Source organism: Phyllobates terribilis, unplaced genomic scaffold (assembly GCF_046119375.1).
Source record: "Phyllobates terribilis strain yellow unplaced genomic scaffold, ASM4611937v1 Scaffold_12__6_contigs__length_324123572, whole genome shotgun sequence".
Taxonomy (NCBI): domain Eukaryota; kingdom Metazoa; phylum Chordata; class Amphibia; order Anura; family Dendrobatidae; genus Phyllobates; species Phyllobates terribilis.
The window spans coordinates 246,145,879-246,170,710 of NW_027362772.1; the positions used below are offsets into that span (position 1 = coordinate 246,145,879).

The 24,832-nt window shown below is 47.7% G+C and overlaps 1 protein-coding gene across 1 annotated transcript; it reads left to right on the top strand.

Annotated features, from left to right (window-relative positions):
• The first annotated feature begins 1,727 nt into the window (after positions 1–1,727).
• LOC141171552 (olfactory receptor 5V1-like) lies at positions 1,728–2,672 on the top strand. Its single transcript, XM_073655234.1, has one exon. It carries the CDS (start codon positions 1,728–1,730, stop codon positions 2,670–2,672), a length of 945 nt encoding a protein of 314 aa, XP_073511335.1.
• The last annotated feature ends 22,160 nt before the right edge of the window (positions 2,673–24,832 follow it).

The following is a 24,832-nucleotide window of genomic DNA, read 5'->3' on the forward strand; positions in this document are numbered from 1 at the left end:
TTAAATTTTTCACTCTTTGTTTCATTACAGCCATTTGGTAAATCCTAAAAAGTCCATTTTTTTTCTCATTAAGGTACACTCTGCACCCCATCTTGACTGAAAAAAAACAGAAATGTATAAATTTTTTACAAATTTATTAAAAAAGAAAAACTGAAATATCACATGGTCATAAGTATTCAGACCCTTTGCTCAGACACTCATATTTAAGTCACATGCTGTCCATTTCCTTGTGATCCTCCTTGAGATGGTTCTACTCCTTCATTTGAGTCCAGCTGTGTTTAATTAAACTGATAGGACTTGATTTGGAAAGGCACACACCTGTCTATATAAGACCTCACAGCTCACAGTGCATGTCAGGCCAAATAAGAATCATGAGCTCAAAGGAACTGCCCAAAGAGCTCATAGACAGAATTGTGCAAGGCACAGATCTGGCCAAGGTCATAAAAGAATTTCTGCATTTCTCAGGGTTCCTAAGAGTACAGTGGCCTCAATAATCCTTAAATGGAAGAAGTTTGGGACCACCAGAAGTCTTCCTAGACCCGGCCGTCCAGCCAAACTGAGCAATCGTGGGAGAAGAGCCTTGGTGAGAGAGGTAAAGAAGAACCCCAAGATCACTGTGGCTGAGCTCCAGAGATGCAGTGGGGAGATGGGAGAAAGTTCCACAAAGTGAACTATCACTGCAGCCCTCTACCAGTTGGGCCTTTATGGCAGAGTGGCCCGAAGGAAGCCTCTCCTCAGTGCAAGACATATGAAAACCTGCATAGAATTTGCTCAAAAACACATGAAGGACTCCCAGACTATGAGAAATAAGATTCACTGGATGATGAGACGAATATAGAACTTTTTGATGATAATTCTAAGCGGTATGTGTGGAGAAAACCAGGCACTGCTCACCACCTGCAAAATACAATCCCAACAGTGAAACATGGTGGTGGCAGCATCATGCTATGGGGGTGGTTTTCAGCTGCAAGGACAGGATGACTGGTTGCAATTGAAGGAAACATGAATGCGGCCAAGTACAGAGATATCCTGGATGAAAACCTATTCCAGAGTGCTCTGGACCTCACACTTGGCCGAAGGTTCACCTTCTAACAAGTCAATGACCCTAAGTACACAGCTAAAATAACAAAGGAGTGGCTTCAGAACAAATCTGTGACCATTCTTGACTGACCCAGTCAGAGCCCTGACCTAAACCCAATTGAGCATCTCTGGAGAGACCTGAAAATGGCTGTCCACCAACATTCACCATCCAACCTGAAGGAACTGGAGATGCAAAAACTTGTTGCATCATTCCCAAGAAGACTCATGGTTGTACTAGCTCAAAAGGGTGCTTCTCAATAATGACCAAAGGGTCTGAATACTTATGACTATGTGATATTTCAGTTTTTCTTTTTTAATAAAATTGCAAAAACTTCTACATTTCTGTTTTTTTTTTCAGTCAAGATGGAGTGCAGAGTGTACTTTAATGAGAAAAAAATGAACTTTTTGGAATTTACCAAATGGCTGCTATGAAACAAAGAGTGAAAAATTGAAACGAGTCTGAATACTTTCCATACCCACTGTAAGGATAATATTCAGTTGTGACGGGTCTCTTTTCTGTCTTAAAAGACTATAATCCTAAATGGAAAGACCCCCCTCTATGAAATCAAAACCTAACAGGTGCATGAAAATAAAATTGTAATACCATTATATAATTATCTGTTTATCCTTCAGATTCAAAGGATGAAATGATAAAAAAGAACCAAACTATGATTACCAATTTCATCCTAATGGGATTTTCTGGGGCTCCTGTTATCCAGCAGTTACTCTTTGCCCTGTTCCTGCTCATCTATATTACCACCGTGATGGGTAACATATCTATAATCTTGGCTTACTGGCTTACTTCATCTCTTCACACCCCAATGTACTTTTTTCTGGCCAATTTATCCTTCTTGGAGATCTGTTACATCTCTACCACCGTGCCCAAAATGCTGTCAAACTTCTTGTCAATCCATAAGACCATCTCGTTCTCGGGATGTGTCATGCAGATGTACTGTGGTTTGCTCCTGGGTGGAACGGAGTGCTACCTGCTAGCCGTGATGGCGTATGATCGGTATAACGCCATATGTCATCCTCTGCTATATGGCACCAATATGAATAAAAGAACATGTATTCAGCTTGTAGCTGTCTCATGGATTGGTGGTGCTGTAAACTCCCTAATACACACAATTCTGACTTTTAGCTTGCCTTTCTGTAGCGATAATAGAATTAATCATTTTTTCTGTGACATTCCCCCTGTAATGCAGCTGGCTTGTACATCAACCATGAAAAACGAAATTGTTCTCTTTGTGGCTTGTGGTTGCGTCATTGTCAGTTCCTTCATTTTGACCATCATCTCCTACACACACATCATCACAACGGTTCTCAATATAAAGTCAACATCGGGAAGGAAGAAAGCGTTCTCCACCTGCACCTCTCACCTCATAGTAGTCACTTTGTTTTATGGTTCTGCTATTTTTATGTACTTTAGGCCGAAGTCCAGTTACTCAATGGATCAAGACAGGGTGATATCTGCTTTATATGCCTTTGTCGCACCATTGCTCAATCCATTCATCTACAGCCTGAGGAACGGTGACGTGAAGGCCGCTGTTAGAAAGATTGTGTATCATATTGTTGTAGTTCAGAGATATTAAGGGGATGTTCGGCATTAGGGAAAAAGATCTGGATTTTTAGAAAGAACACCACTCTTGTCCATGGGCTGTGTCTGAACTTACAGTTAAGACCCATTTACTTGAATATATCTGAAAGCTCTAGTACCAGACACAGTCTTCAAGCGAACCTTTTCTTACAAAGTTCAGAAACCTAATGTGCCTGAAAGTACATGCTACAAAATAGTATTATATGCAATTTGTTAAGAAATGATTTAGCAAATGAAAAGCAGAAACCATAACGTTTTAGTTTTGTTTTTACTTTTGGTAAGTCTCTTTAAATCTCATTGTTGCCACCCACCCAATGATTGGCAGACGCCCCACTTTTTCATTGTCTTGCCTGATGGATCTCACCCTTCATTCCTTACTTTAATCCAACAGTTCCAATGGAACTTCCAAATAGCTGATGTTCTCTTAGGCAATGATAACCAATACAAAAACATTTTTTTCCCCCATTCGTTGTTAAAGGTAAATTTCCATATACCTCTCTATGCTATGTTAAATTGGCTATTAATATATTGTTATTTGTATCTCAATTGAATTGAAATTCTCTTGTTCATTCTGTACCATCACTGTTTGTACAAAAATTGAAATAGAAAAAAAAAGTAAAAAAAAAACAAAACCTTAAATTACTTTTAGTTGTCCTACAACCTGGCTTACTATCTCATGGCTTGACTGTGTTATGGACTTACCTAGTGAAGTGGATTTTCTGGTAAGGGTAAGAAGCACAGGTCTAAGGCACTGGTGCAGCAGGGTATGCAAGACAGCATATGAGCAAGCACATCTGGAGGGCAATTGCATGCAGGAACAGAAGAGCAGTATATGCAATCGGGTATCTTGGTGCAGGAATACGATTAACTACAGGAATAACATTCAAATATATGCAATTAGGAATTTTAGGTAGAGATTCTGTGATCCACTGGAGAAGCAGAGACATATATGTAAACATACACTGGCAGCAGGGATAGAGTTAACCATAGGAATAGCAGACATGTGTATGCAATCAAGAACTTGCAGCAGGGATAAAGTAAACCACAGGAGTAGCAGAAACAAAAATACAATAAGGTACCTGATAACAGAAATTAGGTGGCATGCAAGGTGTGGGAAAGACTTAGTGCAACACAAGTCGATCTCCACTAAACACTATAGACAACAAGGGTGAACAAAAAGGGGGAAATTGCTTAGCTTAGCTTTAGACTACTCCAGACAAATGCACACACAGCCTCAAGCTCCAGAGAGGATGATGTACTGCTCTTGCTAAAGCCTTCACCAGTAGTAATGAATAACGCCAGCACCTCCCTCTGAAACATAGCAGGTATTTATACACCCAGGCCAGGGTGTTAATTAGCCAGAAGGAGGTAGCCACTGGGGCCTAGAGACCGCCTCTAAGAAGATGTCTGTATTGCTTAACATAGAGATCTCCTGCAACCAACTGCAGGGTGACTGTCTGTCACTTCTGACACACCCGTGACAGTACCCCCCTTCTCTACGAGTGGCCTCCGGACACTCAGGACCGGGATTCTCAGGATAAGAGGTGTGGAATGAGCAAACCAATCTGGGAGCATTCACCTCTAATGCTGAAACCCACATCCTCTCCTCTGGATCATAGTTTTTCCAGTGCACCAAGTATTGTAGACGTTGGAGACAAGAATCTACAATCCTCAAAATCTGGAACTCCAGATTACCATCAACCATTACTGGGGGGGATGGTAAAGGTGAGGGCTCAAGAGGTTCCACATACTTTTTAAGAAAGGACCTGGACAAAATGTTGCTGGGTTAATGATGGTGGTTATTTTATAGGGACCAATAAACCTAGGTCCCAGCATCCAAGAAGGAACTTTCAATCTTATATTTCTGGTAGACAACCACACAAAGTCATTCACATTCAGGTCCAGACCTGGTAAGCATTCTTTGTCAACCATACGTTTATACCTGTCTCCCATGATCTTTAAATTACTCAGAATACCCTACCATACCGAGGAGATCAACGAAACAAACCGTTCCTCCTCAGGAACTCCTGTAGCTCCTCCCCCACGAAAAGTACCAAACAGTGGGTGATAACCGTATGCACCAAAGAACGGTGACTTGCCAGTGGATTCTTGATGATGAGTATTAATGGCAAATTCTGCCAGTGGAAGGTAGGATGCTCAATCCTCCTGATTTTCGGAGATGAAACATCTGAGGTTGGTCTCCAAATTCTGATTGACACCCTGGGTCTGTCCATTCGACTGAGGGTGGAAGGCAGAGGAAAAGGACAGCTGCACCCCCAGTCGAGAACAGAATGCCTTCCAGAACTTGGAAACAAACTGAATTCCCCGATCTGACACCACATCGGAGGGAACCCCGTGAAGCTTCACGATCTCATTTATGAACACCTGAGCAAGTGTCTTGGCATTTGGAAGTGTACCATTGTGCCAATGCAATGAAGTAAACCATTTTACTGAACCTATCTACTACCACTAAAACCACCCACCGTTTTGCCTGCAGAAACTGGTTGGTCAGTAATAAAATCCATGGACAAGTGTGTCCATGGCCTACTAGGGATAGGTAGTGGAAGAAGAGTACCAGACGGACGGGTATGTGAAACCTTAGAATGCGCGCAAATACTACAAGCAGATACATGTTCAACACATTCCGATGTAACCCCAGCCACCAAAAATGACAAGAGAGAAGGGCCGCGGTTGCCTTACCACCTAGATACCCAGTAAGCACAGAGTTATGATGTTCCTTAATTTCTTTGTGGTGCAGATTAGATGGTACAAATAACCTTCCTGAAGGGCAGGAGGCAGGGGCATCCCCCTGAGCCCCCAACATCCCATCGTCCAGTTCAGGATACAGTGCCAATGACTACCCCTTTCTGTAATATCGGGGCAGGGTTCTCATGGTCACCACCTCAAGGACAAAGCATCAGCCTTGACATTTTTGACCCCTGGATGAAAAGTGACAACAAAATTAAACCTAGTAAGAAACAGGGACCATCTGGCTTGCCTAGGGTTGAGACGTCTAGCTCACTGGAGATATCACAGGTTCTTATGGTCAGTAATATCAGTAATAGGATGGACAGCCCCCTCCAACCAATGTCGCCATTCCTTGAATGCCAATTTGATCGCCAAAAGTTCCCTATTTACCACGTCATAATTTCTCTCAGCCAAAGATAATTTTTAGAAAAGAAGGCGCATGGACGCCATTTACCAGGGAACGAACCCTGAGACAAAACAGCCCCAACCCCGACATCCGACGCATCAACCTCCATAATAAAGGGTTGGAAAATATCAGCTTGACTGAGTATAGATTAGTGTTGAGCCACCCCCGTAGTGTTCAAGTTCCGTTCGGCTCGTCGAACACCCGTGTGTTCGCCGAACTGTTCGTCGAACTGTTCGTCGAACACCTTCGAACACCGTTAAAACCAATGGCAGGCAAACAAAAACACATAGAAACACATAGAAAACACCTTCAAAGGTGTCCAAAAGCTGACAAACTGCTCAGAAGACACAACTAACACATGGAAAAGTGGCAAGTACATATAGTCATGCGAAAAGAAAAGAGGTGGAGGAGTAAAAGGAGGGGGAGACACAGATATAGGCATGTCATGCCCTTCTAAAATCCAAAAAGTGAGAAGCCGACACGTTCAGTCCGCTCCTGCCCGTGCCACCTCCGTGTCGCCGGGTTTGTGCCAGAGCCGTGGTGAACCCTGACGGCCAGCCCCCCTCTCCCAATACTGGTGCCTGTCCGCTGGTGGGTCGAGCGAGCCCCCCTGTGGTGGAGGCAGCTCTAAGCTTTTTAATTTAAATTGTCTCTCTAATTTGAATGAATACACTTTAAATCCATTTACAAGGATCTATTGGAGGGCAAGTCTCATGCCAGCAGCCACGTAATTCCAGCTCCAGTAGCGTCCACTAAAGCTGCTGCAGTTAAAAAGCTTTTATAAGGATCGAGCTCGGCTGTCCACCGCAAGGCATCCTACTGCCAGTCCCAGCCCCTATGCCTTGGGGTGCCTCCTGTTGCTCTTCACTGAGTATCCCGTGGTCCCGAAGCATTTCCTTTGAAAAAATTAAGTGTCCAAACTACAGGTGGTGTAGCTTGCTTAACAGCCGGGATAATCCGCTGACTAGCAGACACTGCTACTAGGCACAAAGTATTTCCTGGGCTAGATGCAGTTAAAAATTTGTAATTAGATACTCTCGTTGGATGCTGAGAAAGCATTCCATAGAGTCTCCTGGCGCGCCATATATGATTCTCTTAAAAAGCTTGGGGTAGGGGTCTAGGGGACCCTTTTATAGCCAAAATCACGGCCCTGTATCACAATACGTCACCTAGGCTGAAGATAAATGGAACTGTAGCACCCTGAGGGCTCGGTTGCTACAGAGGTATTGCACCTCACCCAGAGGTGTGATATCTCACTCTCAGGTAAGGATGGAGTGTGGATCAGGACCCGACACCTGCATGCATTACACCACATTGCCGTGGGGCAGGGCGACCAATATGCCTCTGAGATTGGCAAGACAGTCCCTGTCCCTGGCTGGAGTGGGGGGAGGGAACACTGAGGAAGGGGAACCCTGTAGTGCAGGAGCAGGGAGGAAGCAGTTCCTGGGTGCATTGAGAAGGGCGTATAAAAGGTGGGCACCATCTTAGTTCAGTGCAGAGAAGTCTGAGCAGAAGTGGCAGGGAGCAGGGGCTCTGCATGAGCTCTGCTCCGGAGGCGGGCCTAGTAACAGAGGCCCAGGCCTGGAAGAGGGAGAAGGAAGGAAGAGGAGCGGAGAAGGCTCCAGGAACGAGGAATGAAGGGATCCCAGGGGTGCGGACGGGCGAGTCGCCACCGCACGCCCGAATCCACCTGCGTGGAGGGGTCAGGCCAAAGGGGGAGACCGGTCCCCGAAACTAGTGGAGGCAGGAAACGACCCTCAGCTAGAAACCGGAGGCTGTGACATTTTATGTGGCGCAGCCCCTCGCTACACCCGCTAGGAAGGCACCACATAGGGTCAGGGAAACTGGCGCCAAGTTTACCAAGAGGAGGCCCGAGGCAGCCGGACAGAAGGGTTGGTAAGAAAGGCCAGACAAAGGACACACAAAGGGGGTCCTGTGAAGCGCTCCAAAGTTATCTGGGAGTTGTCTGAGCCCCTCACCTGGTGAGCACAGTACGACGTGGGCAGCCGTTACCTGCAGACGTGGTCTGGATAATAAGAACTGTGAGTAAAGGCCCTGGACTGCATCACTGACTCCGTGTTGCTACTGCTGCTGCCCTGCACCATCACCCCCATCCTCCGCATACACTGCCCTGAGGCTATACTCCTCCCGTGGGGAGTTATGCTACGCTCTGCTGCACCCACAACACCAGCCTCAGCGGTCTGCCCTGCAGCGGCGGTTCACTCTGACCGCAATCCACGGGTGGCATAGTCGGACATTTAAGCATCAAAACCACATAAATAGTTCCGCCACTGGTTTGACCACCCTGAGCCACGGAACCGGGTCACCGCCACGAAGACTACAACCACCAGCATCCACCAAAAAGGGTCCGGCTCCGGGTGTCCCAAGGCCCCGGGGGTGCATCAGAACATTTTCATCACCTTTCACAATCACCAATGGGACAAGGCAGGGATGTCCTCTGTCCCCTCTCTTATACATCCTAGTGACGGAGCACCTGCTCTCATCAATTCGCCATAACCCCAATATTAGGTGGATTGAGGTGGGAGGCACCGAGTACAAGTGCTCTGTATTTGCTGATGATGTACTAGTATATATCACTCAATCACATATATCCATCCATGCTATTATGGCTGAAATAGATCACTTTGTTACATGGTCAAATTTTAAAATCAATGCAGCAAAGTCTGAGGCCCTCGATGTCTCCCTCCCCAAATCCATATAGGATTCCATCCAGTCCAACTTTCCCTTTGCCTGGCCCTCACAGGGTATCAAATACTTAGGAATTCCTATTCATAGAGACCTCTCCCATCTATGTTATCTTAATTTTGGGCCCTTTATTGAACAACTCCATACAGACCACGGTTGGCAAGTTAGAACTGTAAGATTCACTACGTGAACCACTGGTGTTTTGTGGAAAAGCACATGTACACTGTGTTTCAAATTATTATGCAAAAAGTGTTTAGGAGTGATAAGGGAAGAATTTGTTTGTTTGTCAGTTAAACTCATTGATGGTGATGTGTGTCAGGGCTCTTTATATCACTGTAAGCAATTGCAGACACCTGTGCTAATTAGTTTGGCAGGTGTGTCCAATGAAAGGCAAGACTACTTAAGAAGGCTGTCTCACATTATTAAGCAGCCTACATTTTCTGCCAAAATGGGAAAGAAAAAGGATGTGTCGGCTGCTGAGAAGCAACAAATTGTGGAGTGTTTAGGTCAAGGCATGACTACAATCAACATTATGCGATGATCAGGATGAAGTGTCTTGGCAATCAAGAAGTATGTAGCTGATTCACAGTACACACGTGTGCGTGCTGATAAGGGCAAATTGAGGACTCTTTCCTAAAGGCAATTACGTCAGGTTAAAAGAGCAGCGGCAAAAAAGCCTTGTCATAGCAGCAGACAAGTTTTTGAAGCTGCTGGTGCCTCCAACGTCCCCCGAACAACAAGATGCAGGGTCCTTCAGAGGTTTGCAGCTGTGCATACGCCATCCTGTCGACCTCCTCTATCCACTTCACACAAGCAGAAACGGCTCCAGTGGGCCAAACATTACATGAAGACTGATTTCAAAACTGTTTTGTTCACGGATGAGTGCCGTGCAGCGCTCAATGGTCCAGATGGATGGAGTGGAGGATGGCTGGTTGATGGACACCCCACTCAAACACGGCTACAGCGCCAACAAGGAGGAGGTGGAGTAATGTTTTGGGCTGGAATCATGGGGAGAGAGATTGTCGGCCCCTTTAGGATCCCTGAAGGCGCTAAAGATGAACTCCATAATGTATGTGGATTTTCTCAAACAGCACTTCCTGCCATGGTTCAAGAAGAAAAACCGTGTATTTCACAGCAAGATCATTTTTTGCATGATAATGCACCATCTCATGCTGCACATAAAACATCTGCATCTCTGGTTGATATGGGCATAAAAGGGGACAAACTTATGGTGTGACCCCCATGCTCCCCTGACCTCTACCCCATTCAGAACCTCTGTGTAGCGCCGGCATCCCTGCCCTCTGCTAAGCAGGGACGCTGTTCCCCTCACCCCTCTGCTCAGAGTCCGGCGTCCTCCTCCCGCTCTGCTGGCAGCGCGCGCTCCTTCCCGGCCACTGTACTTAGGGCGCGCGCGCGCTCCCTCCCTCTTAAAGGGGCCGCGCGCGCCGTCCTAAGGAGTCCCTGGCCAATGGCCGGAGGACTTCACCATTTATAAGGCACCTCCTCCAAAATGGAGGTGCCCGAGCAATGTTGTTGCACTGTTCACTACTCTGCTTCAGCCCTCAGGTCCCGTTGCCAGTTACCTGCCAGATTCCTGCCAGTTTGCTGTCTGATTCCTGCCTGATATTCTGCTTACCTGCCTGCTAGCCTGAGGTCCGACGGTCTGCCCTCCAACTCCTGTCAGTCTGTCTATGGACCAGCTTGCCCGCTCACCTGGGAGCGCACATCTGCTACCTGCCTGCTAGCCTACCTGGAGCTCCGCCGTCATGTGCTGTGACCACCTGCCATTCCAGAGACTCCTGCCCGCTCACCTGGGAGCGCACACCTGCTACCTGCCTGCTAGCCTACCTGGAGGCTCCGCCGTCACGTGCTGTGACCACCTGCCATTCCAGAGACTCCTGCCCGCTCACCTGGGAGCGCACACCTGTTACCTGCTTGCTAGCCTACCTGGAGGCTCCGCCGTCACGTGCTGTGACCACCTGCCATTCCAGAGACTCTCGCTTGCTCACCTGGGAGCTCACATCTACCATCTGCCTGCTAGCCTACCTGGAGGCTCTGCCATCACAGGTCGTACCTACCCTTTTCCCAGAGACTGCCCCGGTCACTTGCCGTGACCTCCTGCCCGTTCATCCAGAGACTGCCCCGGTCTCTTGCCGTGATCTCCTGCCCGTTCATCCAGAGACTGCCCCGGTCACTTGCCGTGACCTCCTGCCCGTTCATCCAGAGACTGCCCCGGTCACTTGCCGTGACCTCCAGCCCGTTCACTCAGAGACTGTCCCGGTCACCTGCTGTGACTGCCTGCCCGTCTTCCCAGGTCGCCACCCGCTCCCTTACAAGGACCGCCCCCTTGTATAGTAGCTCAGAGGTTCCGCCTCCCAGACCCGTTACACTCTGGAGCATCATCAAAAGGAGTGTCTATGATGGCGGGAGGCAGTTCACATCTAAGCAACAGCTCTGGGAGGGTATTCTGTCCTCATGCAAAACAATTGAAGCAGAAACCATCCAAAACCTGACAAATTCAATGGAGGAGAGAGTTCAGAAGCTCCTTTCGAACAAGGGGTCCTATGTGAAAATGTAACATCACCTAGAATAAAGTTTTGAGTTGAAAACTGTTTGATTTCAGTTTCTAATAACCTGCTAATGCTTATAATTTCAAAAATGACCATTTTTTTGGTCTTTATTAAAATGAAAAGGTTGATCGAAAAGTTTGGGGGATCTAAGAGTGTGACAACCCAGTAGTCATGATTACTTCGAATTCTGACAATATGAGGGTCATGCTGCAGGTAGTGCAGCAAGAAGGCACTTATGTGTCTTGCGCATCTCGGAGCCCCAAAATTATTTTCCGGGCTAGATGCAGCTAAAAATTATTATTAATTTTAAATCTGGTGGAGCTTAGTATAGATGGCCTAATAGGATCAGTGCTGCACACTGCTACAAAGCCCAATTTATTTTCCAGTCAAGATACAGATAAACATGATTAGTAATTTTAAATCTGGTGGAGCTTATTATAGATGGCCTAATAGAATCAGTGCTGCACACTGCTACAAAGCCCAAATTATTTTCCAGCCAAGATACAGATAAACATGATTAGTAATTTGAAAGCTTAAAACGGTTGGTAGGGTGATTTTAACCAATCATCAAGCTTTTACTCTCCCCAGGATGACACAGGGGTAGAAAAGTCGTTTCGGATCCATGATTTGTTCATCTTTATGAACGTGAGTCTGTCTACATTATCAGTGGAGAGCCGCGTGCGCTTATCTGTCAGCACACCACCAGCAGCGCTGAACACACGTTCAGACAGAACGCTGGCTGCGGGGCATGACAAGATCTCCAAGGCGTAAGTGGCTAGCTCCGGCCATTTATCCAGATTGGAAGCCCAAAAAGAGCAAGGGTCCAGTGACACAGTCATGGCTTCAATGTTTACTTGGAGATACTCCTGTACCATCGTCTCTAGGCGTTGACTATGTGTCAGACTTCTTGTCTCCTGTGGCCTTGCAAAGGATGGGCTAAAAAAGTGGTGAAATGATTCCGCAAAATTGATGTTACCAGCAGATACTGTGGTTCTGTTACGGTTTGAGTGCTGAACACTTGACGGTCCCACGGTTGGCAAGTTGGAACTGTGAGATTCACTACGTGCACCACTGGTGTTTTGTGGAAAAGCACATGTAAGATTCTGCAACAGTCTCTGCTGATACTCCTGCATGCGTGCATCCCTTTCTATGGCAGGAATAATTTCTGCAAATTTACTTTTGTACCAGGGATCTAACAGTGTGGCAACCCAGTAGTTAGGATTATTTCTAATTCTCACAATTCGAGGGTCATGTTGCAGGTAGTGCAGCAAGAAGGCACTCATGTGTGTTGCGCATCCAGGAGCACCAAGTACCTGTTGTGTTGGTGGAGAGGTAACAATCATGCTTCCTTCCTCTGTCCTCTCCCCCCAACCTCGCACAACAGAAATGTGATCAAGGTCTCCCTCATCTGATGAGTCTTCCATCAGTTCGTCCTCCACTTCTTCCTGGGCTCCTGCACCTTCCTCACTATTTTGACTGCTACCATGCGCCCTGGTAAAACCAACTCCCCCACCCTCACATGATGTCTGCCGCCTTGGTGCTGCCGACCGTCTGGACCTTGCAGATGTTAGCCCTTCCGCATACAACTCCTCCTCTACTTCCTCCACCTCCTCTTGTGCCACCACCTGACTCCGAATTCTGTTTAACATGTGCTCCAGCATGTAAATCACCAGAATAGTCATGCTGATAATGGCATCGTCAGCACTAAACATCTTCGTCGCCATTTCAAAGCTGTGCAGAAGGGTGCATAGGTCCCTGATCTGAGACCACTCCTCCAGCGTGATTTGCCCCACCTCTGGATCTCGTTGGCCCAGGCTATACGTCAGAACGTATTGCACCAGGGCTTGTCGGTGCTGCCACAGTCGCTGCAACATGTGCAGAGTTGAATTCCACCGGGTAGGCACATCGCATTTTAGCCGGTGAAGTGGCAGGCCCAACGACTTCTGTAGAGATGTAAGTCGCTGAGCTGCGGGATGCGAACGGCGGAAGTGAGCACACAGCGACCGTGCCCTCTGCAGAAGGCCATCCAGTCTGGGACAGTGGGCTAAAAATTGCTGGACAACCAGGTTCAATACGTGAGCCATACAAGGCACGTGTGTGACATTGCCCCGGCGAAGGGCCGCACCCAGGTTTGCAGCATTGTCGCACACGGCCTTCCCTGGTTTCAGGTCCAGTGGAGATAACCATTCATGAAATTGGTTCTCCAGAGCTGACCACAACTCCTCAGCTGTGTGACTCACATTTCCCAGACATTTCAAAGTAAAAACCGCCTGATGACGTTGAGCCCTACTGCCAGCATAGTAAGGAGGTGTGCAGGATCCCTTCTGCGCAGTTAGAAAGCTTGTGGCATGACCAGACAGGCTTTGGGAGCAGGTGGAAGACCGAGAGGAGGTTGAGGAGGCAGAAGCAGTGGAGGAACTTTGACATAAAGAGGATTGACGCACATGGAGGTCAGTATAGATGGACTAATAGAGAAAGTCCCACACACTGCTAGAAGGCCAAATATTTTTTCAGAGCTAGATGCAGACAAAAAATTATTTTGAATTTGCAACCTGATGGAGGTCAGTATAGATGGACTAATAGAGAAAGTCCCACACACTGCTAGAAGGCCAAATATTTTTTCAGAGCTAGATGCAGACAAAAAATTATTTTTAATTTGCAACCTTGTGGAGGTCAGTATAGATGGACGAATAGAGAAAGTCCCACACACTGCTAGAAGGCCAAATATTTTTTCAGAGCTAGATGCAGATAAAAATTATTTTTAATTTGCAACCTGATGGAGGTCAGTATAGATGGACTAATAGAGAAAGTCCCACACACTGCTAGAAGGCCAAATATTTTTTCAGAGCTAGATGCAGAAAAAAATTATATTCAGTTTGCAACCTGATGGAGGTCAGTATAGATGGACTAATAGAACAAGTCCCACACACAGCTAGAAGCCAAATATTTTTTCAGAGGTAGATGCAGAAAAAAATTATATTCAGTTTGCAACCTGATGAAGGTCTGTATAGATGGATTAATAGAACAAGTCCCACACACAGCTAGAAGCTCAAATATTTTTTCAGAGGTAGATGCAGAAAAAAATTATATTCAGTTTGCAACCTGATGGAGGTCTGTATAGATGGATTAATAGAACAAGTCCCACACACAGCTAGAAGACCAATATTTTTTCAGAGGTAGATGCAGAAAAAATATATATTCAGTTTGCAACCTGATGGAGGTCAGTATAGATGGACTAATAGAGAAAGTCCCACACACTGCTAGAAGGCCAAATATTTTTTCAGAGCTAGATGCAGACAAAAATTTTTTTTTAATTTGCAACCTGATGGAGGTCAGTATAGATGGTCTAATAGAGAAAGTCCCACACACTTCTAGAAGGCCAAATATTTTTTCAGAGCTAGATGCAGATATAAATTATTTTTAATTTGCAACCTGATGGAGGTCAGTATAGATGGACTAATAGAGAAAGTCCCACACACTGCTTGAAGGCCAAATATTTTTTCAGAGCTAGATGCAGAAAAAAATTATATTCAGTTTGCAACCTGATGGAGGTCAGTATAGATGGACTAATAGAACAAGTCCCACACACAGCTAGAAGCCCAAATATTTTTTCAGATGTAGATGCAGAAAAAAATTATATTCAGTTTGCAACCTGATGGAGGTCTGTATAGATGGATTAATAGAACAAGTCCCACACACAGCTAGAAGCCCAATATTTTTTCAGAGGTAGATGCAGAAAAAAAATATATTCAGTTTGCAACCTGATGGAGGTCAGTATAGATGGACTAATAGAGAAAGTCCCACACACTGCTAGAAGGCCAAATATTTTTTCAGAGCTAGATGCAGACAAAAAATTATTTTTAATTTGCAACCTGATGGAGGTCAGTATAGATGGACTAATAGAGAAAATCCCACACACTGCTAGAAAGCCAAATATTTTTTCAGAGCTAGATGCAGATATAAATTATTTTTAATTTGCAACCTGATGGAGGTCAGTATAGATGGACTGATAGAGAAAGTCCCACACACTGCTAGAAGGACAAATATTTTTTCAGAGCTAGATGGAGACAAAAAATTATTTTGAATTTGCAACCTGATGGAGGTCAGTATAGATGGACTAATAGAGAAAGTCCCACACACTGCTAGAAGGCCAAATATTTTTTCAGAGCTAGATGCAGACAAAAAATTATTTTTAATTTGCAACCTGATGGAGGTCAGTATAGATCAGGGGTCTCAAACTCGGCTGGGTATATGGGCCGCACATGGAAAAAATTTGAATTTGGGGGGCCGCATTCTTTGTTCAATGTGACATTTTTAGTGATACCATTTTTTTTGTATACACCTTTTGAACATTTTTGCCGTGTTTATTTTTTTATGGCTTGGGTCGTTATGGATGTGGCGATAATAAACGTGCACTTTTTTGTGTTTACTTTAGTTTACATATAAAACAGCATTTTTAGTGCCCAATATTTTTTCATGCTTTATTTTATTTTTTATTTTTTTTACAATTTTATTTCCCCCAATTGGCCACATACAGTAATATTGTCTTACAATTAGCATCATATAGTAATAATGGAAAACATCTTGTAGTAATGTTCCCCATCCAAGTCCCCATCTTGTACTAATGTGCCCCATCCAGGTCCCCATCCTGTGGCTATGTGCCCCATCCAGGTCCCCATCCTGTGGCAACGTTCCCCATCCTGCGCCCATCTTGTACTAATGTGCCTCATCCAGGTCCCCATCTTGGGGCTATGTGCCCCATCCAGGTCCCCATCCTGTGGCAATGTTCCCCATCCAGGTCCCCATCTTGTGGCTATGTGCCCCATCCAGGTCCCCATCTTGTGGCTATGTGCCCCATCCAGGTCCCCATCTTGTGGCTATGTGCCCCATCTAGGTCCCCATCTTGTGGCTATGTGCCCCATCTTGTGGCTCTGTGCCCCATCCAGGTCCCCATCCTGTGGCTATGTGCCCCATCCAGGTCCCCATCCTGTGGCTATGTGCCCCATCCAGGTCCCCTCTTGTGGCTCTGTGCACCATCCCGGTCCCCATGTTGTGGCTCTGTGCCCCCTGTGCTGTTCTTCACACACATAAAATAGAAAAAAAAAAAGATGATTCTCACCTGTCCTCCGTTCCCTCGGCGGCCTTCCTGCAGATGTGGCCCGCAGGCACCACAGAGTCCGACCCCTTGACGATCCCGACCTGGTCCAGGAGGAGCCGCCGACAGCAGCGCTGCATTGCCGCACAGAGACTGTCTCCCAGCACAGCATTTTCAATGTCAGCCGCCGGCCAATCAGAGGCCAGCAGCTGACATCTGCATATGGCAATGACGTCATACTCGCTGCGCCGACACGCAGATATCAGCTGCTGGCCTCTGATTGGCCAGCGGCTGGCATTGGAAATGCAGTGCTGGAAAACAGTCTCTGTGTGGCAATTCAGCGCTGCTGTCGGCTGCTCCTCCTGGACCAGGTCGGGATCGTCAAGGGGTCTGTGCCTGCGGGCCGCATAAAGCAGCCTCAGGGGCCGCATGCGGCACGCGGGCCGCGTGTTTGAGACCCCTGGTATAGATGGACTAATAGAGAAAGTCCCACACACTGCTAGAAGGCCAAATTTTTTTACAGAGCTAGATGCAGATAAAAATTATTTTTAATTTGCAACCTGATGGAGGTCAGTATAGATGGACTAATAGAGAAAGTCCCACACACTGCTAGAAGGCCAAATATTTTTTCAGAGCTTGATGCAGAAAAAAATTATATTCAGTTTGCAACCTGATGGAGGTCAGCATAGATGGACTAATAGAACAAGTCCCACACACAGCTAGAAGCCCAAATATTTTTTCAGAGGTAGATGCAGATAAAAATTATTTTTAATTTGCAACCTGATGGAGGTCAGTATAGATGGACTAATAGAACAAGTCCCACACACTGCTAGAAGGCCAAATATTTTTTCAGAGCTAGATGCAGAAAAAAATTATATTCAGTTTGCAACCTGATGGAGGTCAGTATAGATGGACTAATAGAACAAGTCCCACACACTGCTAGAAGGCCAAATATTTTTTCAGAGCTAGATGCAGAAAAAAATTATATTCAATTTGCAACCTGATGGAGGTCAGTATAGATGGACTAATAGAATGATGCTATGCCCAAAAGATTTTACTTCACTAGGTGCAGTAAAAAAATTGGTATTCTATACACAGGTGGTATATCTTGCAACACAGATAGGCTACTCCACTGACTAACACACTCTGCAATAGGCCACAAAGGATTAGCTTTGCTAGATTCAGCCAAATGCTGTGAAAAAAACTTGCACAGCACTGGCACAGACCTGCCTGGCAAAAACTGATAGGAACTGATGTAACCTAGTCCTGAAAAGGACTGCAATTACAATTAGTCTTTACTCCCACAATCTATTTAAGAGCACAGACCTGCCTGATAAAAGTCGTAGGAAATTCTGTAACCTAGTCCTTAAAAGGACTGCAATCACAACTATTCCCTACTCCCAAGCTATCTGTAGATTTGTGCGAAAATTGGCTTGAAATTAACAAGGTATAGCGCACACAGCAACAGCGGTGCCGTCTAACACGCAGCTGCAGCAGTGAGAAAATGGTGGCGACGGGGAAAATGGCTTGGTCTTATAGGGCAAGGACATGTGACATACACTGCCAATGACACATGCCCTTGCTTGTGTGAAAAAAAGCACTTCGCTCCGTGTGTGCGCTGCTGATAGGCTGACAGATTGCACCTCCCCACTGTAAATGCGGGAAAGAGAAAAATAAATGGAGATCTTCATTATTCCTGCAGAGATCCATCCCCTGCCCCTCCCCCCACCCCGCTGTACACTCAAACTGCGTATTAACATTAATTTTCATCATTACTGAGAAAAAATCCAGTTATGATTTTGGTGCACGAACAGTTATCGAACATAACCTCGAACAGCCGAATTTTTCTCAAATCATTCGTGTTCGCCGAATGGCTCGAACACCGCCCAAAACAGCTTGAATTTGAGATTGGCGAACAGTTCGAGTCGAACAACGCTCATCTCTAGTATAGATGCAGTGGCAAAATGATTCTTTAAGGAAGAAAAAGCCTGGAGGGCAGCATCCGACCAGTTGGAAAAATCAGACCCCTTCTTAGTCATGTCAGTAAGGGGTTTCACAATTACAGAGTAATTTTGGATGAATTTCTGGTAAAAATTAGTAAAGCCCAGAAAACGTTCTAGAGCCTCCAGGTTCTCAGGATGTTCCCAATCAAGGACTGCACGGATCTTCTCCAGATCTATCTGAAAACCCGAAGATGACAACCAGTACCCCAAAAACTGCACCTCCTGAACAGCGAAAACACATTTTTCCAGTTTGGCATAAAGTTAGTTATCCCTTAATATCTGGAGCACCTGCATAACATGCCCCCGATGAGTCTCAAAATCAGGTGAGTAAATCAAAATATCGTCCAGATAGACCACCACAAACCTTCCCACCAAATGATGGAAAATATAATTTATGAAATGCTGGAATACCGCAGGTGCATTGGTCAAACCAAAAGGCATAACCAGGCTCTCAACATGTCCTTCTGTGGTATTGAACACTGTTTTCCATTCATCCCCTCTGATTCTAACCAGGTTTTAGGCTCCTCTTAAATCCAACTTGGAAAATACATTAGCTCCTACAACCTGGCTGAACAAATCAGGAATTAGAGGAAGAGAGAATGGATCACAGATGGTAATTTGATATAATTCTCAGAAATCTAAACAGGGACGTAGACCTCCATCTTTCTTCTTCGCAAAGAAGAACCCTGCCCCCACAGGTGAAGATGACGGCCTGATATGTCCCTTCTCCAGACTTTCCGCAATGAAATCCTTCATGGCTTGTCTCTCAGGGTCAGAAAGATTATACAGTCTGGATTTCGGTAGTCTAGCTCCAGGGGTCAGGTTAATAGGACAGTCATGAGCACGATGAGGAGGCAAATCCTGACACCCCCCTCTCAGAAAAAAACGTCCTTAAAACCAGACAGAAAAGCAGGTAATATTTCCGTAGAAACAGTAGCAAGGGAAATATCTAAACAGTTCTCATGGCAATAATCTCCCCATTCAATAATTTCCCCAGCTTGCCTATCCACCAACGGATTATGTTTAACAAGCCAAGGAATACTCAAAACAATCGGTGTGGGAAGATTGTCCAGGACATAGAAAGGGAATATTTCACAATGAACTGACCCCACCCTCGGTTTACATTATGTACAGTCTGAGTAAATGCTTTCTGTGCAAGGAGTGCCGAGTCAATGGCAAAGATGGAAATCGGCTCAGCTAAAGCACAGCAAGCAAGACCATGAGTTTTCACAAACTCAGCATCAACAATGCTAACTCCGGTTCCACTGTCAACAAACACAGAAATTTTCTCGGTTTTGCTCTCAATCACCACCTCTGCTGACAGGAAAAAGCAGTAACTGTAGGTTGGTAACAAATGCACCCCTTGTTTATCCAACTCCAGACTACCAAGAGTTAATCTAGACTCCTTTTGTTTGGGAATTGCAGGACAGGTCGCAACAAAATGTCTCTTTTTCCCACAAAAAAAAATATGCCTTTTTTCCTGCTAATCTCCGGGGAGATGTATAATGTAGATGTGGCACCCCAGGGGTCTGGTTTCCACAGTAATAGCCATATTACGTCTGTGAGCAGGTGGGAGGTCTCCTGGTCAGGAATCCTAAGCATACAACACCTCCTGCCCAGTCCTGGGAGGGGAAGAACTTCCCCTATATAAAGCTGGGGCTGAGGCAGGGTTAGTGAGTAGAGTAGAGTAGAGTAGAGTAGAGTAGAGTGAGAGAACACAGACAGAGACACAGTCTGGTCTGTAGTGGAGCAGCTTTAGGGAAAGAAAGATCAGGAGCTCTGTGGGAGCTGTGCTAAAAGAGATCAGGGGCTGGAAGCTGTAGAGCTCGCCCTGATTGAAGAGTTCTGACCGGACCCGGAGTCCGAGGCTGTGGGGACGAATCCTTACCCAGCAGCAGAAACCGACCGGCAGGGGATTTCAGGTCCTCTGGCCAAGAAACCCGAAGGCACGGTCACACGCAAGGGACCAGCACCGCCGTCGTGGAGCGGAAGCTACCAGAAGGCCCCGAGTCACCGGCCATACGGGTGAGCACCACACGGTACACTCAGGGACGTGGGCTACTTTTACCCGCCTCTAGCAAGGTAGCCAGAAGAGTACGATTAGTTGGGGAGGCCTACAACTCCGCCTGGCCAGGGGAGATTCCATCTGCTCACGGACTGACCAGGTCCCGATCGCTAGCCAGTACTCCGGGAGGGTCTACCTTTGCCACCAGTAAAGACCCTGAACGACACCGCACCGTCTCTGAGTGTTTCATCATCCACGTCCGCTGCCCTGAGGCCATACCCCTCCCGTTGGGGGTTATACCATCCACGCTGCACAACCGTACCACCGGCCTCAGCGGTCTGCCCTGCAGCGGCGGTCTCATAACCGCATTCAACGGGTGGCGTAGTCGAGCAATATAACATCTTCTGACAAGCACTGCCACTTAGTTTGACTCCCTGGGCACAGACCGGGTCACCGCCACGAAACTACTACCCCTATCAGATCCGGCTCCGGGTAGGCCCCCGCGTGCGCAACGCTACTTGGCACAGGTCCAGGGGCGCGTCAACTTTTGGCGTAGTCGGCAGGATTTCGTGCCCGCAACCACCGGGTACTGCGTGCCTGAAAAAGAGACTTTTAAACTTACCTGTGGTGAAGATTCCCGCAATCCGACGCCATCTTCTACCTTCTTCCCGCCATCCGTGGAGTTTTCCCGCCGTTGGACGCCATCTTCTGCCTTCTTTCCGCCATCCATGGAGTTTTCCCGCCATTGGACGCCATCTTGAAGACGCCGCGCGGGAAGAAGAGGGGCGTGGACTCCGAAAGCGCGCGAGAACTGGAGCTCCGCCTCACATCCGGACGTTGCGTAAGGTCCTGGAAGGAGCCCAGCAGACGCCGACGTCACAGGAGCGCGACGGAAGGTCCTCGACCCTGACGATCCACTGCGGAGCCGCGGCCTACGGAAGAGGATCATCGCAAGGTAGGCCACGGTCCACTAGGGGGGAGGAGGATGTCGGATACGGAGGAGAGCTTCACTGCCACAGCCACCGCCAGCGCCACCGCTGCAGCGGTCATGCCTTTCACGATGCCCTATATCCCGGGGGCAGCCTGGCTACCCCAGTACTCAGGGGAGTCACATACCCTGAATGACTTTAGAGAAAAGCTGGATAGCCTCTTCCAGGTGTACCCCCTCACAGAAGAGCAAAAAGTGAGCATCCTGGTGGCCCAACTAACCGGGGCAGCCCAACGGGAGGTAAAGTCCTGGCCACCTGGGAGGAGGACTGAAGCAGGGATATTAGCCCGGCTGAAGGACACCTTTGATACCCGCTCCTCAGCTGAGATTAAGCTTAGATTCTACGGGTGCAAACAGCGAGCACATGAGAATATAAGGGACTATGCACTAAACCTACAAGAGGCCCTGAGAGCCATTAAGCAGGCCGACCCTGACGGCGTGGGAAACGAGGACAGGCTGTTGACCGAACAATTTATAGAGGGACTATATTGCAATGCCCACCGAACCCAGTTGCGGGCAATGGCCTTACAGGATCCTCATCTGGACTTTGCACAGTTCAAGGACAGAGCCATTCGGGTGCTCCGAGAACCGGCACCGGGTGGCGTTGTGGCCCACAGGCGCCCTACTACCGCTTACCACCAGGAGGCGGCGCCCTTGTCGGCAGGGCCTGTGGGAGCTGATGCGCAGGCTTTGAACAATGACCCGGCTCCAGACCTGCACCATCAGGTCCAAGAGCTAGCTAAAAGCGTAGCTGCGCTAACCCGAATTGTGCAGTCTTTACAGGTTGCTGCTCCAGGGAAGATCCAGCTGGCATCCGGACCGGAGGACATCCCGCGGCGTCGACCAAGGAGGACCCCACCGGCCAGAGGAAGACCCAGCGACCGATACAACGAGGACGGACAACCCATCTGCCGCCGCTGCAATCAACCCGGACATATGGCAAGGTACTGTCCTTTAAACTGGCACAACCTGGGGTAGAGGGCCAACCCCTAGGAATAAGATCACCAGGCCCATCGAACTGGCGTGACAAATACGTGGGAGGACGTCCAGTCTTGCCTGTAGTACTGGATGGCATTCCTATGAGTGCCCTACTTGACACCGGGTCACAGGTCACCACCATCCCGTACGTGCTCTTTAAGCAGTACTGGAATGACTCGGATATAACCCGCTACCCTGACGACGACTTGAGTATCATCGCCAGCAATGGTCAACCCGTGCCACAGATCGGATTCAAAGAGATGACCATTAAAGTCGGTAGAGTCGAACTGGCAGCACAGGGACTGATCATTGTAGACATTGACAAGCGCGAGAGTCACCCAAAGATAACTCTAGGAACTAATGTGATTGAAAATTGTCTTGCAGAGGTGATTTTCATTTTACAGCAGGTTGCCAAGAACGCCAGCTCCGGCCAACAGCGAGTGCTCCAAAAAGAGATCCGGGCACTGATGCGGCGGCAACAGGTGGAACTCTCCGGTGGTGAGATTGGAAGCGTGAGAATGTGTGACCCTTTCCCTATTGCCATGCCCCCAAAAAGTGAAATGATGATTTGGTGCCGGGCAGCTATTGGTCTAAGAGGTAGAGACTACCAAGCAATGGTAGAACCCGTCTACTCAGACAGTAGGCCCACCATTTTGACAGCACGGGGGGTGGTTGATGTACGCCATGGGAGGGTGCCCGTTCGCATAATAAACATCGGGAAAAGGGAAGTGTACCTGCCCCGGTATGCTACGCTAGCCAAATTGTATACCATCAATCAAAATTCTGTACAGTCCATGGAACCCTTGCCTCCATCTCATCCAGAGGAAGGTAACGGCTCTAAGAAAACAATAGAGGACTGGTGTCAGCAACTACATTTGGGTACTGACTCCACTCCCTCACACCAGAAACAGGGAGTCTCTCAGGTGGTTCAAGAGTACGAGAGAGTGTTTAGTAAACACCCGTTAGACTTCGGGCGAGTAAAGGGGGTAGAACATCATATCCCCACGGGAGACCATCCTCCCATAAAGGAGAGATACCGACCCGTACCCCCTGCACACTACCAACACGCCAAGGGAATGCTTAGAGACATGAAGGAGGCTGGGGTAATCAGGGGTAGCTGTAGCCCCTGGGCAGCTCCACTGGTCTTGGTTAAAAAAAAAGACAACACCATGAGAATCTGTGTAGATTACCGGAAAATCAACCGTATCACACACAAAGATGCGTACCCCTTACCAAGGATAGAGGAGTCTTTGGCCGCTTTAAAATCTGCTAACTTCTTCTCTACTTTGGATCTCACTAGCGGGTACTGGCAGGTTCCTGTAGCAGAGGCGGACCGGGAGAAGACCGCATTCACCACCCCGATGGGACTTAGCGAGTTTACCTGCATGCCGTTCGGACTCTGCAACGCACCAGGAACCTTCCAACGGTTGATAGAATGCTGTCTGGGACACCGAAACTTCGAGACGGTCCTGTTATACCTGGACGATGTCATCGTCTACTCCAAGACCTACGAGGACCACCTGAAACACCTGGCAGAAGTGTTCGAAGCCCTGGCAAACTACGGCCTAAAGGTGAAACCCTCCAAGTGTCACCTCCTGAAACCAAGGGTGCAGTACCTGGGACACGTGGTGAGTGCTGACGGAGTGGCTCCCGACCCTGATAAGATCACCGCGATTAAGGAATGGCCAAGACCCTCCAGCGTAAAGGAAGTGCGGCAGTTCCTCGGGTTGGTAGGCTACTACCGAAGGTTCATTCCCGGTTTCACCAAAAAGGCAGCTCCTATGCAGGACCTCCTGATAGGCCAGTCCAGGAAGGCCAAGAACCAGAAGCCGCTCTTCAGATGGGAGAAGTTGGAAGAAGAGTCCTTCCGCCAGCTGAAGATGGCCCTCACGGGGGATGAAATCCTGGCGTACCCTGATTACAGCCAGCCCTTTATCCTCTACACCGACGCAAGTAACATCGGGCTAGGAGCCGTACTGTCCCAGATCCAGCAGGGGAAGGAACGGGTAATTGCTTACGCCAGCCGAAAACTGCGACCCACCGAAAGAAACCCTGAGAATTACAGCTCATTCAAGCTAGAATTCCTGGCAGTGGTGTGGGCAGTCACCGAACGCTTTAAGCACTACCTCGCCTCTTCCCGGTTCATCGTGTACACGGATAACAACCCGTTGACACACCTGGATACGGCAAGACTCGGTGCCCTGGAGCAGAGATGGATGGCCCGCCTGTCCAACTATGAGTTCACGATCAAATACCGGGCAGGACGCTCCAATACCAACGCGGATGCCCTGTCCAGAATGCCAAACCTACCGGATGTAGGGGAAGATCCAGAGGAATTGGAAGAAGTTGAACTCCCCGCGTTCCACCGTCATGGGACTATCCAGTATTCCCACCGTGTAAGGGGTAGGCAATCCGCTACGTTCAACCCCTTACCTCATTACAACTGGGCGGAAACGCAAGACAGTGACCCCGCCGTCCGACTGGTGAAGGAGATGCTGACTCAGCCAGATGCCCGCCTTGACCCAGACGCTCCGGAGGAGACCAAGCAACTGTGGGCTGAGAAGAGTCGACTGTTCCTTTACAAGGGGAAGTTGTGCCGCAGAATGGTTAACTCCCGGACGCATGAACTGATCTGGTAAGTAGTGGTGCCAAGAAG

Bases quoted from the DNA above. Each gene is read 5' to 3' on its own strand.
- LOC141171552 (XM_073655234.1), top strand. From the start codon at position 1,728: ATGATAAAAAAGAACCAAACTATGATTACCAATTTCATCCTAATGGGA.